The following is an 18,155-nucleotide window of genomic DNA, read 5'->3' as shown; positions in this document are numbered from 1 at the left end:
CAAAAAGAAAATGTGCACCTGTTGTACTAATTTGAGAAGAGTAAAAGATTACAATAAAAAGCCTCTTTACATTTACTGACCGCATGGCCCTACTTTGAGAATAAGAACGTTTGAAATCTCCTTTTTTTGAAAATCTACGATGTATCGGACCGTTTTAGATCCTATTTTATTCTTATTATTTCCCTTTCTCAGCTAGTAGAGTCTAAAGCAACAACGGTCACAAAACAAAACATAGAGGGACTCTTCTCTTCTCCATTACCAGAGAAGAAATCATCAAAACCAAACACCCTCTTCTTCTTCACTAATCAATCCTCTCTCACTCTTTTTTTGGAATCAATTCAGAATGGAAAATCTCACAGAAGTAGAAGAAGGATGCCTCAAAGAAGCTTTTACTTTTGATGTCAATCTCCAAAGAGGGCCAAGATATAAAGCTTATTCTGAGATGCGAGAAAGAAAGATAAGGAAAAGGATGATTGATCAAACACAAGATAATGGTGATATTGAATTTGGATCTTCAAAGAAGCAGCTATTGTTATCTCCACCATTACCAACACCACAGCAGCAACAAAGAAGGATGATGAAAGAAATTAATAAAAATTCATCACCGGTGGTTAATCGAAGATCATCTTTGGTGGGTCAATCAGTGCCAAATTTCTCTGCTATTTTAAGGAAGGAGAATCGAAAACCAATATTTGAGATGAGAACACCACCGCCGTCATCGAAATCAAAAGACTACTCGAAATTGGGACTTAGTGGAGGAGGAAGTAAATCAGCAAGTGGTGCAGATAAACGAGGTGGTGGTGTTATGATGGCCAGGAAGAGTTATGCAAATATCGAGGATTTAAAAACGGTATCATCGCCGCCCATTAAAAGAGAAGGTGGTGGTGCAAAAGTTGTTTCAGGTGGCGGAGTTCATAACAACAATCGAACAATTCTGGGTACTTCCAGACTCTACCTACCCTGAATTTGGTGAAAATCTCTACTTTCTTTCACCCTTTTTGGTTTGATTGTGTGCGGATTTGTATGCAGCAACTCTGGAATTACTTTGTGTTAAATTTCTTAATTAAATACAGTAACTAAACACGATTATTATTAATGATATATATGAATTCATGATTGCAATTTGCGATGTTTTGAGCATCACTACTACTCTACTAGAACAACCTGGTTGCATTTTAACATAGGTATGAAATTTCGAGTTAAATTAATCATCACCCAGTTAAGAAATCGATTCACTCAGAATTAATTAGCTTCGTATCAAAGTTTGTCTGTTGTAAGCGCAAACTGCTCAATCTTGAAAGATTACTGAGTCGAGAGACAGATTTTGTCATTTTGATGAATTTTGTTTTTTGAGAGTTTTGGTTTCTCGAGATGAAAATTCTTGTTAGTCTCTATTGGGCCTGTACCGTTTGGTAGGATTTGGTCCTGACTCAAAGTCCAGAAAATTAATAGGGAAAATTAGGAACCATTTTTTCGGGACTACTCCAAAATAGTGGGGACTACTCCAATCTAATAACCACGTATATATATATATATAATCACCATCTCCTTCCACCATCGTCGTCCACCGCCACCAACTCCGACTACCACCACCATAAACATATATATCACGTAATTTAAATCCTTAACATAGATATTCTCGCAAACCCATTACTTGTCATTCGTTTTTGGTTGAAAAATAAGCAGTAATCATTAAAATGAGTAGAAAATGGAAGTTGCAGAGAGAAGTTCGGTTAGGAATTATCTGAAACACTTTGTCGAACTAGCCGAACTTAGCTCTAATGGAGTTTTTTTTTCAGAAAAAAGTTCGGTTACCTCGTAAAAAAAATTCCCACCCGAACTTTTAGTTCGGTTATGTCGCAACTTTTTTTCTTTTTCTGCTAGCCGAACTTTTAGTTCGGTTACGTCGCAATTTTTTTCTCCTAACCGAACTTTCCTCTGAAAAACTATATATTGAGCTCGGTTACATCGAATTTTTTTCCCAGCCGAACTTTTAGTTCAGTGCATCGCAACTTTTTTTCCTAGCCGAACTTTTCTCTGAAAGCAAAAACTCCATTAAAGCTGAAAAACCTCCATTAAAATGGAGTTCGGTTATCTGCGTCTTCCGAACTAAGTAACCGAACTCTACATACACAACAGTTCGGTTGCGTCACAAGGCAGGTTAGGGAACCACTTTGACCTAGCCGAAGTTTCTTCTTGAAATTTTCGATTTTTCCATTTTTTGCACAATTCAAGCTACATTGACTAAATTTGCGCAATACATGAGTACCCATAACTTCATCTTCTGATTGTGGTTGATAAAATCCATCATTTGGTTTGTCACATTGAGTTTGGGGAAGATTTTTTTGGGTTCTTTGTTCATCTTTTCTTCTTCTTCTTTCTCCCAATAGTTCTGATTCTAACAAACCTATCATATTATTAACTCACTAATCACTAACTAATTATTACACTAACAATAAGAAATCATTACATTAACACTAATTTGAGTTTCAAGGGCTTTTTTGGTATTAAAAAATTAGGATAAGGGGTGACCCAACTTTACTTCCAATATCCATCCATAGTAGTCCCCACACAAAAAGGGAGTAGTCCCTAAAAAATCGTTCCAAATTAGGCGCAAGCCCAAAAAAAATTATTTTCTTACCGCCAGGCCCATAATTAATTTTGAATACTGTCGCACCCAAAGTTTTTTAAATAATTTAGAAACTGCATAGTTACTCTATTTCTCTCAGCGGTTTCGGGCAGTTCCATTAACTGACGAACGGTCACAACATTTATTCTTTTTTCACCCGTTTCTTTTCTTCTTCAACAGTTTCTTTTCTCCTCCTCCAAAAACTTTGTAACGGATTTGCAGAGTAAATTTCTTCTCCATCATTCAAAGAAAACGATCATTTAAGTAGATGATTAAACCCTAGAAAATCAATTTCATACTCTAAAAAAACCTAGAAACTACTTACAGTTTACAAACCCTAGAAATCAATTTATTTCAACAACAGTGAACGAAACACCAACAAAAACACGTCTTCAGAAGTCAAAAGAGAAGAAATCAGGTTAACATGATTTTCATCCTGAATGTGACCAACCACTTTCACTTTCTTCTTATTTGATTTTAGCATCATTTTTATCACTTTATTCTTCTTTGATTTTAACATCATTTTTACCTGTTGATGTTGAATATGAAAAAGGAGAAACAGATATTGACCAACCACTGATGGAGATAAAAATGAAGGCAAAGCAAGATGATGTGAAGAAGATAAAGGAAGTGTCTGGTATGCATCTACAATAGTTCATGTGTTATACTTTTAAATAACATATGTTATGCAGGAAAAATAAATGTGCATAACCAGTTGTGCAGATGCATAACAAGTTATGCAGTACAAAAGAAATGCATAACAAGTTATGCAGTACAAAACAAATGTGCATAACCATTTATGCAGATGCATAACTGGTTATGTGGCACAAAATAAATGTGCATAACCAGTTGTGCAGATGTGTAACAAGTTATGCAGTACAAAACAAATGTGCATAACCAGTTGTGCAGGTGCATAACAAGTTATGCAGTACAACTTTTTTTTGCATAAACAGTTGTGCAGGTGCATAACAAGTTATGCAGTACAAAAAAAATGTGCATAACCAGTTATGCAGGTGCATAACAAGTTATGCAGTACATAAAAAAAATGTGCATAACCAGTTATGCAGTACAAAAAAAAAAGGAGCATAACCAGTTATGCAGGTGCATCAAAGGTTATGCTTATCATAAATCACATCATAACCTGTCAAACTTCTTATGGATAACCCTTTTTCAATTTTACTTCTCCGATTTTAACGTCATGCTTACAAAAGTTACTGCATAACCTTCATAACCTGTTACTGAATCACTTAACTTTTGTCTTAAAAAGATCCTTGCATAACCATATAGAGAGCCCATCCACCCAAATCTTCATTGTAATTAAATACAACCTTGAATGGGAATTTAATCTTCTTTGGGAAAGTTTTGTTCTTCCTATTTATCTTTCCTTTATAAACATAATCCTTCCTCTTGTGGCTTTTAATGGGATCACCGCTTCTCTGAAAAACCATTTCAAAGCAATTATTGCTTTCTCTCACATTCAATACTAATACGCACATGTCTTTCTGTGCATGTTGTCTAGCCCAACTCTTTGTATCTTTCGGATTTGTGAATACCAAATCATTCATGTAGTGATGGGATGTGTCATTGTACGAAATACTAACCGGGGAAGGTTGGTTTTCCATTGGTTCTATTGGATGACATGGAACCTACAAGTAAAAGCACAACATCAATACCACAAATAAGAAACACTTACAAGTTCGACAATGTAATTATTTTTATCTCCCTTCCGAACCCAAAGATCGGTTAAGTAGTTTCTAGAAAAAGTTTAGGGCGTTACCGAAATCTGTCAATAGATTTTCTATGTAAAAGTTCGGCCATGAAAATGAAAAAATCGACTAAACTGAACTCCGAGGTTTGGTTATCTACGCTCATATAGTTATTTTGCGCTCTTGCCGAACCCGAAGTTCAATAACCAAAGTATTTAAATAGACTAAACCGAACTATGAACTGTAAACTCTATATAAATAGTTCAGTTATATTTTCTGGAAAAAGAAAACCGAACTCTCAAAATCCACCATTAAAATGGAGTTCGGTTACCTGCGTCTGCTAAATTTGGCAACCGAACTAGGTTGACCTAACCAAATTTTTTTCCAGAAACTTTCAGTTCGGCCAAATTTTTGCACAATTCAAGCTACATTAACTAGATATGAGATAACCTGAGTACCCAAAGCTTCATCTTCAGGTTGTGGCTGATAAAATCCATCATTTGGTTTGTTAGCTTGAGTTTGGGACAAAAAGCTTTCATCATCTAAAAAATAACTCATTTCCGGATCATGACATATACACTAGGAGGTGAAGGGGGTTCTGATTCGGAGGATGAGGTATCATCACATGAATCACCCATATCATAATTACTAAACTCAAAATAGGTTTTTTTGGGTTCACCCATCTTGTTCTTCCTATTTCCTTCTTCTTATTATTATCTCTCAATAATAATGTCTATAACAAAAATCCCACTTATAAATCACTAATCACTAATCAGTTATTAATCATTACACTAACACTTATTAATCATCACATTAACTTAAGTTAAGCATCAAGGGTAAAGTAGGTATTAAAAACTCAGATAAGGGGTGACTGAAAATAACTACCAATATCCACCCCAAAAACTTAAGAGTAGTCCTCAATTTCTTTAAGAAGACTGTTTTTAGGCATACGTGAATCTTTCTGGGCATACTTAATAAAGACAAAAACGGATGCCAAATAAAAAAAATCAGAAAGCCTCTTACCCAAATTTTTTATAATGACATATCTGCTCTTTATGTATTCGTGTTAATAATCTGGATTAGTGATTAAAATTTTGTTTAGTGATTAAGATAATTTTCAGAATTGTAAGGTTTGTTTGTGTAGATGATAAATTTTGGGGAAAAAAAATTTATTGAGAAGGAGAGAAGGAGAAGGGGAAAGTGAGAAATTTTATTTGTTGATTCAATGGGGGATGAGGAGGGTCATTATTCATCTAAAAAACCTAGGAAAATACACATAAACTACAACAATGATTCCCAAATGGCTGATTTCTTAGATTATGAGAATGATTTTACACAAACTCAAGCTCAAACTCAAACACAAACTCAATATGATGTGTTTTATGAGCCAAATCCATATTATAAAGACATTCATGAGGAACCCAATGCTTTTAATACACATGAACACTTCTATACTACGCTTAATCTATAGCTCGAAATTATCAAAAGTTTTTATTTTTCCATTGAGGTTTGGCGAACCAGGAAGAGGTTCGGCATACATCTATGAGCCGTACCAATCCCTTGATGAACAGTTCGGCTAGCTGAAACTGTTTAGGTATGCGGCGAACATATATTTTCCACTTCCAACCCATTTTCTAGACACTAGTTCGGTTTGTATAAATTTTTCTTAGAAAGCCGAACCTATTCCTGAGAGTTCTGGAATAAAAAATATTAAAGGTTCGGCCTATATAATAAAAATCGTATGAGCCAAACATACCATTAAAAATCGTTTGGTACAAAATTTGTTGATTGTTCGGCACATATTTAGAATATTAAATAACCCGAAACCTCTGCATGTACAATATTCGGCACATTCTATGATTATCATATAAGTTGAATCTAACTATTAATTTTTCCTTCGTTGTATTGAACCTTGTGGTATTCTTTGTAGATCACGTTTTCCGGACCTATACTGATGGAAAATCAACCTGATCCAGTAGAAGTAATTCACGAAGATACTAAGGATCACTTCCAAGGATGGGAACAATCCGGTCCCCCATGAAAATGAAGTCAACTATTAGGCAACAATTGTTACTAACGCTACGCCGGAACAAGTTCTAAATTCAACCCATTAAAATCAAGTAGATTTTATCTTCATCTTCAAGAGAATGAAAATACGAAGATAACGCAAAAAGAATGAGGTCATTCCTACATCGGACGAAGAAGTTATGGTCAAAACAAGATCGAAAGAATTGAGTCTACAGATGGAAGTTCGGCTGATAACTCATCAACACGAGTCAGCCGAACCTAAAGCCTATAAATCAATATTTCGAAGTGTTTACAGAGATATATTCGGCTTGAAAGTGATCTTATCGGGTTATCCGAACCTGACAACCACTTGGGATAAATTTCGCTTCTTAGGTTCAGCAGGGGAAGGCTGGGAAGGTATTAGCCGAACCTAACACTGTATTAACCACCTGGGAAGTTTGGCTATGGTTTATAAATGAATTATCAGCCGAACTATTCATAAGCACTTTCAGAACGAAGAACAATGAGCAGTTTGGCTCATATTCATCTCGCTAATCAGCCGAAGTTACTTTGCACAACAGTTCAAATTATCAGCCGAACTGCTCATAAGCACTTTCAGAACGAAGAACAATGAGCAGTTTGGCTCATATTCATCTCTCTAATCATCTCGCTAAAACAACTAGAAGTTAGTTCAAATTTGAAAAATAAAACAGTTTAAATATTATTACTTTTGCACAACAGTTCAGAAGTTACTTTTGCACAAAAAAATAGTTCGGAATACAGTTTCATAATGGCTTTTAAAAAAAAAAAACTTTTTATGAAACAAGTTGTGTTTCCTTTTAACGTTTGGGATTAACTTTTGTTTCTGGTTTCCAAACATGCTTTATGTTTTCAACAAATTGTTCTAAGGTTTCCAAGCATGGTTGTTTCGAGAAATACTTCTAAGATATTTGGAGCTTTGGATATTAAAGGAAGAAATTAATGCGAAAATTTAAAAGTAAAATGATTTTATTGTAGGAAAAGTTATAATTTTTCTTCATAGAAATTGTTTTTAAATTCTTAAAATTTCTTATAGGTCGAAAAGTTACTTTTAATGTGAATATACGAGAATTATAAACAAAACCACACCGAGTTACCAAACACCGTTTAAATTGATTTCAAATGTAAAAAATTCCCATTTGAATTTTAAGTATGATTTTCATATATTCATGTAAGAGCACAATATCAGAACGTGCCTCTAGACCATTAGATTCGCTACCGGAAAGATCTATAAACGGAGACGAAATCTAGCAGCTTAGGGATGCATATTCATTTTGTTATTATACACTCGTGCACCTGATACAAAGCATGCAAGACAGTTTTGGGACGTCAAGATCAGAGTCAGAACTACAACCAAGCTACTCCCGGCTGAAGTCACCTCCAAAGCTCAAGAAGCCAAAGATTTTTAATTTGCATTTTAAGTTGGGTTGATATAACAAGCCTGGGCTTAAGCCCGGTGCAATTCTTTTTTGCAAGCCCAATCATCTATCAAGCCCCTCGCCACACTTATATTCTGGTTCCGGCTAGGGGTGAGCATAAAAACCGGAACCGCGGATTTGACCCGTATCCGTCCGCAAAATTGCGGATTTCACCCAAACCGCAAGACTTATGGGCCGGACACGGATGGGATTCTCAAATCCGCACGTTTTAGCGGTTTGGGTGCGGTTGAATATTGAAAACCGCGGATTCAACCGCACCGCATCTGACTCTTCTCCATTAGCTATAAGCCACTAAGCCCAGCTAATTGAATGTGATGGTCACTAAGCCCAGCTAATTGCAATAGCTTATTCAGGACCTATTTTTGATGTCAAGTAAGCCCAGCTAATTGTTTGCTTATTCAGGACCTTTCCAACAACTTACTTGCGAGTCAGAGAGAGTTGGGCCTCATGCCAAAGACATGCCCAAATATTTTTTTTTTTTTTATCCCTAATCCGCGGTTAATCCGCAACCGGACCGCACAATCCGCGGATCCGCGGATGTAAAATCCGCGGGTGATTGGGCCGGTCACGGTTTGATTTTTCAAATCCGCAATTTTGACGGTTTGGTTGCGGGTGACCCCTAATCCGCAACCGTCCGTCCGTTGCACACCCCTAGTTCCGGCACCATTAGTCGACCAAGTCTCTAACTTCAACAGTTAGTTCTGAACAAGACAGGTGCAGAGCTACTAGTGAGGTGGGTGGGTCACTGGACCCACCTAAATTTTGGTTCGTCCAGAAAATATGAGGATGAAAAACGTTATAGCAATCAAATTAAGGAAATAAATGAGGAAAAAAGGCTAATTGTTGGGATTTTAGGTTTTAGTTTAACAATCTCTCTTCAAATGAACCTACTTCTACTCTATTTAATTAACTTGTTCTTCAAAGCTGCAAAGCTCCGTGCGAAGTGAAAACGATGTTGCACAATGCATTCTTAAGAGGAGCCCCACAAAGAATGATAACAACCCTTCACAGTGTTCTCATCTTTGTTGTGCAAGTCCCAATTGATCATGTCTATCTGTATCAACTAATATTTGAATGGATTCATTTAAGGTGGGAGTTGATGATTATAGCTTCGTATCTGTGTTCAAGCCAGATGTTTATATCAAAAATTTTGATAGTTTTCTTTGTGATTAGTTATGATTCCAAAATATTTTTTCGTATTGCCTCACCCAACTAAAAATTTTGGGTCCGCCACTGGAACAAGATCTGGGTAGGATGGAAGCAAGGGTGCAACCAGTACTCTTAATACTATGATAAACATAAACAAATAATTGATGTTGTCAAGTGTTTGCTTATAAATGTTTAGTTGTGATATTTTATAGGCCAACATGTCAATTTGCAGTGCAAATGTGATACTTATAGGCAGCGGAACATGCAAAAACATGTGACGGAACTCGATTGGAACTAGAAGATAGCGTTGATCAGCATCTATAATACTAAATTAAGTAACGAAAATCTACTGCTTAAACCATAAATGAACGTTATGTCTAACGCGTTAATTAGCATCTTCTTACTATAAAAACCTAAATTAAGTCTACTCCTTCCTATGACTGAATGTTATGGCAGCTGTTTAACCAGGCCGACTCAGATTGATTCCTTCAAACTTTGATTCGTACCAATCCGAAGTTAGATGCATATTTATACGTTATGGCCGCTGTTTAAGTAGCTAGTAGGCCAAACTCGGGTTTCACTCTTTCAAAAATTTGATCCGGGACATGCATTTTGATATCCTGTTTTTCCTGATAGCTCTAAATTTTAAATTTTAAATAAATTAATTGCTCTAGCCACTGAAAACCTTAAAAAGGGTAGACTCTCATGAACCCTTTTGGGACAGTTGAATGACATGGGATCGTGGGGTTAAGCTTTGAAACTTTCAATCCTTGTGTTTTATCGGATTACTATTGATGTATAATATAATAGATGCAACTACTTCTGCTGGCACTTGTGCAAATATAGTACAGTACTTCCAGTTGGTGAAGTTGAAGTATAGGGTGTTAGATCCACTATCATTTTAAAACTCCCATCTCATTGTTCTCCAAGTTCGGGTTGGCCTATAAAAAAGGCATACAAGTTACATACAGAAACACACAAAAGGAAGAAAAGAAAAGAAAACAAAAGAAAAATGAAACCAACTTCTTCTTCTTTGTCTCTTGTTCCAAAACAAAGAACTCCTTTGTACAAGTTCACATCGTTGGTTGTACGTCCTCCTGTTGATGGAGGTGGAGTTGGAATAGCGGTTCCTCTGCATGAAAATAGTGGGGTACATGCAATCATGGCAGAAACACTGCCGAGGTATGTCATACTCCAATCAGATTATAATGGTAGATACTTGCGCACTGTTGAAGGAAATTCGCAGGTACCTCTGGCTCTCAAATTTGGAGGTGAATACAGTTTCGATCGTGACACGAGGTTTGAGTTGGAGAAGGGGAAAGACGATGATTCTGTTGGAATGTTCAATATCAGATGTATGTACAACAATAAGTACTTGTCAACTGTGGATGCGTCCAATAACTGGATCACTGCAACTGCTTCTGAACCTGAGGAGGATCAAACAAAATGGTCGTGCACACTTTTCCAGCCTGTTTTCGACACTGCTGGCGAGAATACCATGGTACGATTTCGCCATATCGGTACTGGAAATTTCGCTTGCTTGCATACGGGCTCTTCCACCCTCGTTGACTGCTTAAAGGCGGATGGAGATGGGTACGACAAGTTTCTTGTCATCAACTGGGTGTCCGTAGTGATGTTCCCGAACCGGATCGTAATCAAGGGGGACAATAACAGGTACCTCCGTGAGAGGGGCGACACATTCTTGGCTTTTGACACTGATAAACTTGAGGGATTTAATACGGAATACGAGGTGACTCCAAGTCGAAATGGAGGCCTACGCATTAAGTGTCTTTCTAATGGTAAATTATGGAGAAAGGACAATGGTTTTTGGGTAGGTGCAGACGGATCTGATGGCGATAACCACATCACCAATAACATGTTTATCCCCGTCAAATTGGCAGAAAATCTGGTGGCTTTCAGAAGCCTCAGAGACAACCTTTACCTCAAGAGACTATCGTATGATGGCGAGGACGACTGCCTAGCTGCCCTCAACAAATATGTTGACGAGTATTCTCGCCTGAAAATCGAGGATCCTTGTATATCAAGGAAAATCGATAACGTCGTTTTTCGGATCCCTGCTGCAAATACAACTAAAGGAAAACCCGTTGTGCTTATAAACAAAAGGGTCGAAAATAACACCTTATCGCCCATGACGGTAGCAATAGATCTCAGATACTCATAGTAGTACTTGGAATGCAAGCCTATCTCTGAGTCTAGGTGTAAAAACAACCTTGACATCTGGTGTGCCAGAGGTGGCGGAAGCATCGATTGAGTATTCCGTAGAGTTTACCAGTTCGTACGAATGGGGACAAACGGTGGAAAGGGAAGTACAGATGGGGTCTGTTTATACAGTTGAGGTGCCGTCTAAGAGTATTGTGACTGCAAGTCTGATGGCGGTACAGGGCACTGCTGGCATTCCTTTTTCTTATACTCAGACCGATATTCTGTCGGATGGGACGGAAAAAATCTATGAAAAAGACGATGGTTGGTTTGTTGGTGTCAATGCCTTCAACGAAACCTTCAAGGTTGAGCAGACTGCCATGCCAACAGCTAAACTTTAGTTGAACCCGCTTTGTTTATGTATTTGTTTGAAACTTTATTGGCATGTTTGTTAGTTTATCTGTGCTGGAAGAACTTTCGAGGTTGATGGATATATCCTTTGTAAGCTTTGCTTTTTGGAGTGCATGAATAAGATCCATCTGTTTGTGTTTTTACTTTTTTTTTTTTTTTTATCAGCAAAAATAGATAATTATATTGATAAGTAATAAAGAATAATACAATTGAGAACACAAACACCACAAACAAATGAACAATCCTCAGTGCAATCCATTACAAGCACTCAACTCTTCACTCTCTTACTAGTTTGTGTTTTTACTTTCGATTTCTTTAAGCCTAGCTCAGAAAGTTGAAACATATTGCGACAGACTTATCCAAAAGATGTTTTTTAGGTGCCAATCTCCAGCAGCAGTGGTTCTCATGGATACCTACAATCACCTCAGGAGTGAGCATATCAATCGATCACGTCAGGCCAACCAGGCAATACCGGCAACGTGGTTTTTGTACTTTCAAAGTTTGTAATAACTAACTTAATTCCTGATTGGGATATGTAAACCGAATAAACTATAGTTTGAAAAAAGAAAATATATGCGATTAATCTTCTAGATGTAGAAATGAAATAAAAGTAAAAACTTTGAACCAAAGTGAAACAAAAACACTTAATTGTTCGAGGAAAAACAGAGAGAAAACCAAAGAGCAAGAGGGATTCTATTGAAGGGGCAACAACCATATTACGTAGCAGAATATGCTTTATATATAATTATGGGAAAATCCTAATTACCTAGTTGGGCCGCACATCTATGGGCCGTAGGTCCTACAACACTCCCCTTGTGCGGTCCAATGGAATTTCATACGCAGTGTTTCACATATACTGCTTCGAATGTAACTTTTCAAATGTCGTCCTCTCCTTAATGACTTGTGCCAAAATCATTTGCCTCATTAAAAATTTGATAAGGAAAAACCCAGTGGGATAAAACCTTGGTACAACTCTTCACATGTAGTATTTCACATGTAGTTCATCACATGCAATACGATCTTCAAAGATCGATGATCTAAGTCAATTTTCCTCGTTAAAACTTCGCCAGGAAAACCCAGAGGGACAAAACCTGACTAAAGAAAAAGATTACAATAAGTAGCTTAGAACATAGTTGGATGTGTACGTTGCCTCATTAAAACCTTGACAAGGAAAACCAAGTGGGATAAAATCTTGATGAAGGGAAAAGAGTACAACGTGACAGATACAAGTGAAGGTGATTCGTTGCAGATGATCACTTTGCTTCATTGAAGTTGACTAGTTGCTTCACAACTTCTAAGGAAGAAAATCCTTATAGAAAAAACAATAGTCTTAGCTGGGAAATTACATTCCCGGTGTTTGTTGTTGTCTCATTAAAAACCTTTTCGAGGAACAAAACCCTGTGGGAAAAAGTAACCTCGGTGAAGTAAAAGAGTTCAACACACCATTAGATGCACCCCCTGATGTCAGACAATTTTCATTAGTCTAATGTAGTCAAAAGGAGTTTATCACACTATACTTTGGTGACTTGGATGATTATAAGACCGTGTTGTTGATTCTGGAAGTTACGTTGCTTAATGGTCTCATTTCATTTATTTGATTCAGATATTTTCAGTAATATCAACGCGATCTTTATGTCTTCGATGTTCAACATACTTAATGTTTTTAGTATTTTCTCGCTAAAAACCTTGTTGTGTAACAAAACCCTTTGGGAAAAACTATTCTCGGTTGAAGGGAAAAAGAGTACAACACAACTTCAATTTCGAAGTAAATTATGTCGACATCATATCCTTGGATCCTCCCTTGATGTCAGCATCTCCCCCTGATTACTTTCAGAGTTCTTCCAGACAGTTCCTTTAGTCATGTATTTTTTGAAACTGAATATCGGTAATGACTTAGAAAATAGTCTACCATATCTTCCTCTGATTACTTTTGTTGGAGAAGAGATTATTATCTTCATAATCAACAACTTTTGGGTTGCACTTTCATTAGCATTCCTTTTTATGTCTTTGCAGGGATAAAACAAATTTATGTGAATGGTTAGTTTTAAGTACATGATTATATTCACCGTACCATTCCAATGACGCTGCGTTGGCGCAGATCTATATCTTGCTAACAAGTTCTCTGAGGATGTAAAGTTTAATCGAGTACATTATTATACTAAGTACAACAATGCATCTATTGTACTTAGAAATGAGAATTTCATCTTCCAACACATATTCGTCATCTTCCTTTAGACGAAATGGTCACACATTTACATTTGAACCTCGACTAATCATGGGAGTGCTATCAGGATGCATGTCTTTATTAAATTTCCTGAAAATTTTAGACATATGCAAACTGGTGGAATGATATCCCACAAGCTCAGTACTTGGTCGAGCTTTTCCTAGATTTTAATCTCAAATTCTGTTTTAAATAGCTTTTAAGGTCTCTTATTACGTCAAGAATACCCATCATGTCTGTACCGTCGACATAAATGACTACAATTCCAAATTAGGAACTTTCTTGTGAATATATAAGAAAAGAAGAAAAAAAATAACTTAATTTTCTATCCCCTCCAAATCAAATAGCCACTTAGACGGGTATACCACTTCCGCCTGATTGCTTTAATCTTCAAATGAACGTTCTATCTAACTGTAAATGCATTCTGTGGTTTAGAGTCATTTGATTTGGGCATTGTATCTCTTGATTCTTTTAGAGATACGTAACAACCACGTACATATGCTGCATTTCAAGTCCTTTTGAAATTACCAAGCTAACTAAGTAGCGGAACTCGATAACGTTCATTACAAGAGAACAATTCCAGGGCTTTGTGATAAACCTCGCGCCACAAGGTGAGTCTTTGTACTTTAAGACTACTTTCTTCTCAGTTTGCTTTATGACAAATTAATTATGTATGTCCAATAGGCTTTACACTTGGTTGGTTAGCACTACCACACCAAATACCTGTATATTTTCCAAAGAACTATGTTCTACCTGGATTGCGTAGGCCAAATATGCTATTTATTGAATTGAACAATAATAAGCATGGTTCGATCTCATCGTGCTCTATTTACTTGAGAAACTATATATAGAAATAATCATTAATATGCTCGCACAATCTTTCCATTGACTCGTCTGTGTTCTCATAATCCAATAGGATTTCATTGTTCTCTGGAATCATTAAACTTCGGAGAATCCTCCAGTATTGATTCTTGGACATAGTCAGAGACAATCAAACGAGATGATTTCTAATAATATAAATAAGTTGTTCCCTACTTACCTACTTTGTTTCTAGGTGAGGATTGATCGAACAAAATGGTTTTTCCAACTTCCTTTATGGAGCCACGGCCTCAACCACACTTCCACTAAGTGTAGTTGCAACACCTTAGTCTATGGTGTATATCTCATATTGAGGATTTATAACTTTGCAGGTAGGTTTGCAGCTGGTATATGTGATCTCATCACTTTATCAACATCAGTGTACATTCTGAAAGTCGAATATTCTTTATCACTTCACATTTACATTTGTGGAGCACAAGAATCAATATGAGACACAGTGGGAACACACCACGACAATTCCTGTCGTTCCCTTAGAAAATACTTTTACTTAGCTCCCCCTAACGACGGGAAGACGGTATCATTAAAGTGATAACCCGCAAATTTAGCGGTAAGAGATCTCCTGCCAAATGTTTTAAAATGCGGATAATTGTTGGGAACTCATTTCCAACATAACTACTTAACAGTTTTGAAGACCCATCATAGTACGATGTAGAGTCGTAACGACACATATATAGTACAACCAAAAATGCGTAAGAACACGAATTTCAGGCTTAAATCCAGTTACCAACTGGTACGCAGAAAAGGTTGACTAGTATTGGGTTCTAAAAACAAATTAAGTAAGATGCGTGTAATATTGCATATCCCCAAAGCAATAAAAGATAGGTTGGTGAGCATAACCTATTCTTTAGACACCATCTGTAACCTTTGATGGTAGCCTCTGCAAGACCATTGGGTATAAGATGTTCTATACTAATCTTATTAAACATGCAATATTCATCAAGTCCTTTTGATGTAAATTCTCTAGCATTAACAAGGGTGGTGAGCCTTTGCACTTTGGTTTGTGTAATATGTGCTAGGAATTCTACAAAAATTAAACGCATATGACCCATAGACGTGCGGCCCAACTTAATATGGTTGCTACCCCTTCAATAGAATCTCTCTTACTCTTCGGTTTTTTCTCTGTTTTTCCTCAAACACGTTATCAACACGAAGCTCAGCCGCTGAAAAAGACCAAAAAGAAAAAAATTCTAGAGAAAAAAATTAAACGCATTGTAAATTCTCTGCATTAACAAGGGTGATGAGCCTTTGCATTTTGCTTTGTGTAATATGTGCTAGGAATTCTACAAAAATTCAACCAAATCATTGGATAACAGATTCTGGCGCTTCTAATCATGTTACTGGTGATATGCAAAATTTGCATATTCAAACACCATATAATGGTCCTGATCAAGTACGAATAGGTAACGGTGATTCCTTGGATATTGCAAATTATGGTAAGGCTTCTTTTATTTATGGGGGACGTTCTTTTCATCTTAATCATCTTTATCATGTTCAAAAAATTAAAGCAAATTTGATTTCCGTATCTCAATTTTCTGTGGATAATAATGTTTATTTTGCCTTTTACCCCTCTTATTTCCTTGTCAAGGACCGGGAGACACGAACGAAGTGGTGCTCCGCGGGTGAATTGAAAATGGTTTATGCAAATTTGAACTGGCAGTGTTATCTCCTGCTCCATCATCGTTGGCTTTAAATGTAGAGTCCTCTTTAGATATATGGCACCAAAGATTGGGCCATTCAATGCTTCGTACTGTGAAGCAAGTCGTTAGGAACTTTTGTCTTCCTGTTACATCTAATGGAATTATGCCATGCCATTGTTATTTTATTTGTAAGAGTCCTAAAATACCTTTTTCATTGAGTTTAAATGAATATACTTCTCCTTTCCATTTGGTGGTCGCTGATTTATGGGGACCATATCCTCATCTTTCTCGGGATGGTTTTCGTTACTATTTGTTAATCATGGATGTATTTAGCCGTTTTGTATGGATTTTACCTCTAGCCCGTAAATCGGATGCTCTAACTAATTTCATTGTCTTTAAATCTAAGATAGAAAATCTTTTAGAAAAGAAAATTAAGGTCTTTCAATCCGACAACGGAGGCGAGTTTAAAAAATTCAGGCCGTATCTTGATACGCAAGGTGTTTATCATCGATTTTATTGCCCCCACACTGCGGAACAAAATGGATTAGCAGCACGCCGTCATCGCCATATTGGCGATACCGGTAGGGCTCTTCTTCACACAGCCTCTCTGCCGCACTCTTTTTGAATTGATGCTTTTCAAACATCATGTTATCTTCTTAGTCGCCTTCCGTCCCCTGTTTTGGGTAACCTATGCCCATACCAAAAATTATTTAATAAACCTCCTGATTATTCGTCTTTGAAGGTTATTGGGTGTCTAGCATATCCTCATTTGCGTGTTTATGCAGCTGATAAAATTGCACCACGCTCCCTTGCTTGTATTTTTATTGGATATCATTCCGCTTATAAAGGTTATAGGCGTTTATATATTTATCGGCATGTCAAATTTGTAGAAGAGCAATTTCCGTTTGCAGGTCCGAGCACCACTACTCCACATACTGCAGATTCTTGTCCTGTTATTTTCTCCACCATTACTCCCACAACCCACTCTCCCTATTGCATCAGATCCGTCATTGCCACCTGCATCACCCGCAGTAAGTACACCTTCTCGTTCATCAACTTCAGATGCTATTTCGTCCTCTTCCTCTCCATATGCTCAAATTTCTCCGCTGCCATTATCTACAACAAATGAAGACTTGGTTACACAAGATTCTACAACTCAAGATTTTGAATCAGTTTCACCTCCACCTCCAGGCAACTTAGCAACTACTCATCCAATGAAAACTCGTGCTAAAGATGGTATTTTTAAGCCAAAAATTTATGCTGCTGCTAAACATCCGTTAACTAATGATGATGACTTTGAGCCTCTCACATATTCTCAAGCTGCTTCTCTTCCTCAATGGCGGACACCGAGTATTATGCACTTTTGAAAAATGAGACCTTTTATTAGGAAATAATATATGAGAGTCTATATTTAGGAGATATGCACATTAAGTTGTGAGAGTTATATTAGGAAAGTGTTCTATGTTTAGAGTTTGATCTTAGTTAAGAAAGTATCTTGAGTGGTCGTCAAGTTTGTGAACAATATAAATAGGCTATTAAGCCATAAGAATTAAGATACGAAGATTATTATCAATGTAGTCTTTTACGCTTCCGCGGTTATGCTCTCCTCTCTCTTGCTCGATCCTTAACATGGTATCAGAGCAAGGTGAGAGGGAGAGAGGAGAGGTAGAAAGAGTTAAAGAATCTTGGTAAGTTTTGGTAGAGAAATCGAAAAAAAATAATAATAATAAAAAATATATATATATAAAAAAAAGAAAAAAAATCGAGCAAGAGAGTTCCATTCATTCGATCGAGAAAGAGTTAGAAGTTTTTCCGTGATAAAAGAAGTTTGTTTTAGTTTTTTGCTGCGTTGGTGTTTTTAGGGTTTCAAAAGTACAA

General features: G+C 36.8%; 2 protein-coding genes across 2 annotated transcripts; both read left to right on the top strand.

Annotated features, from left to right (window-relative positions):
- The first annotated feature begins 228 nt into the window (after positions 1–228).
- Positions 229–1,076, top strand: LOC113285305. Its single transcript, XM_026534220.1, has one exon. It carries the CDS (start codon positions 344–346, stop codon positions 962–964), a length of 621 nt encoding a protein of 206 aa, XP_026390005.1. The 5' UTR covers positions 229–343; the 3' UTR covers positions 965–1,076.
- Positions 1,077–10,131: 9,055 nt separating this feature from the next.
- On the top strand, positions 10,132–11,151 carry LOC113286519. Its single transcript, XM_026535111.1, has one exon. The coding sequence runs from the start codon at positions 10,132–10,134 to the stop codon at positions 11,149–11,151; it is 1,020 nt and encodes a 339-aa protein (XP_026390896.1).
- Positions 11,152–18,155: the final 7,004 nt, after the last annotated feature.

Source organism: Papaver somniferum, chromosome 6 (genome assembly GCF_003573695.1).
Source record: "Papaver somniferum cultivar HN1 chromosome 6, ASM357369v1, whole genome shotgun sequence".
In the NCBI taxonomy this organism is placed as follows: Eukaryota; Viridiplantae; Streptophyta; class Magnoliopsida; order Ranunculales; family Papaveraceae; genus Papaver; species Papaver somniferum.
Note: the sequence above shows the minus strand (reverse complement) of the source record. Positions and strands in the feature narration are given on the sequence as shown.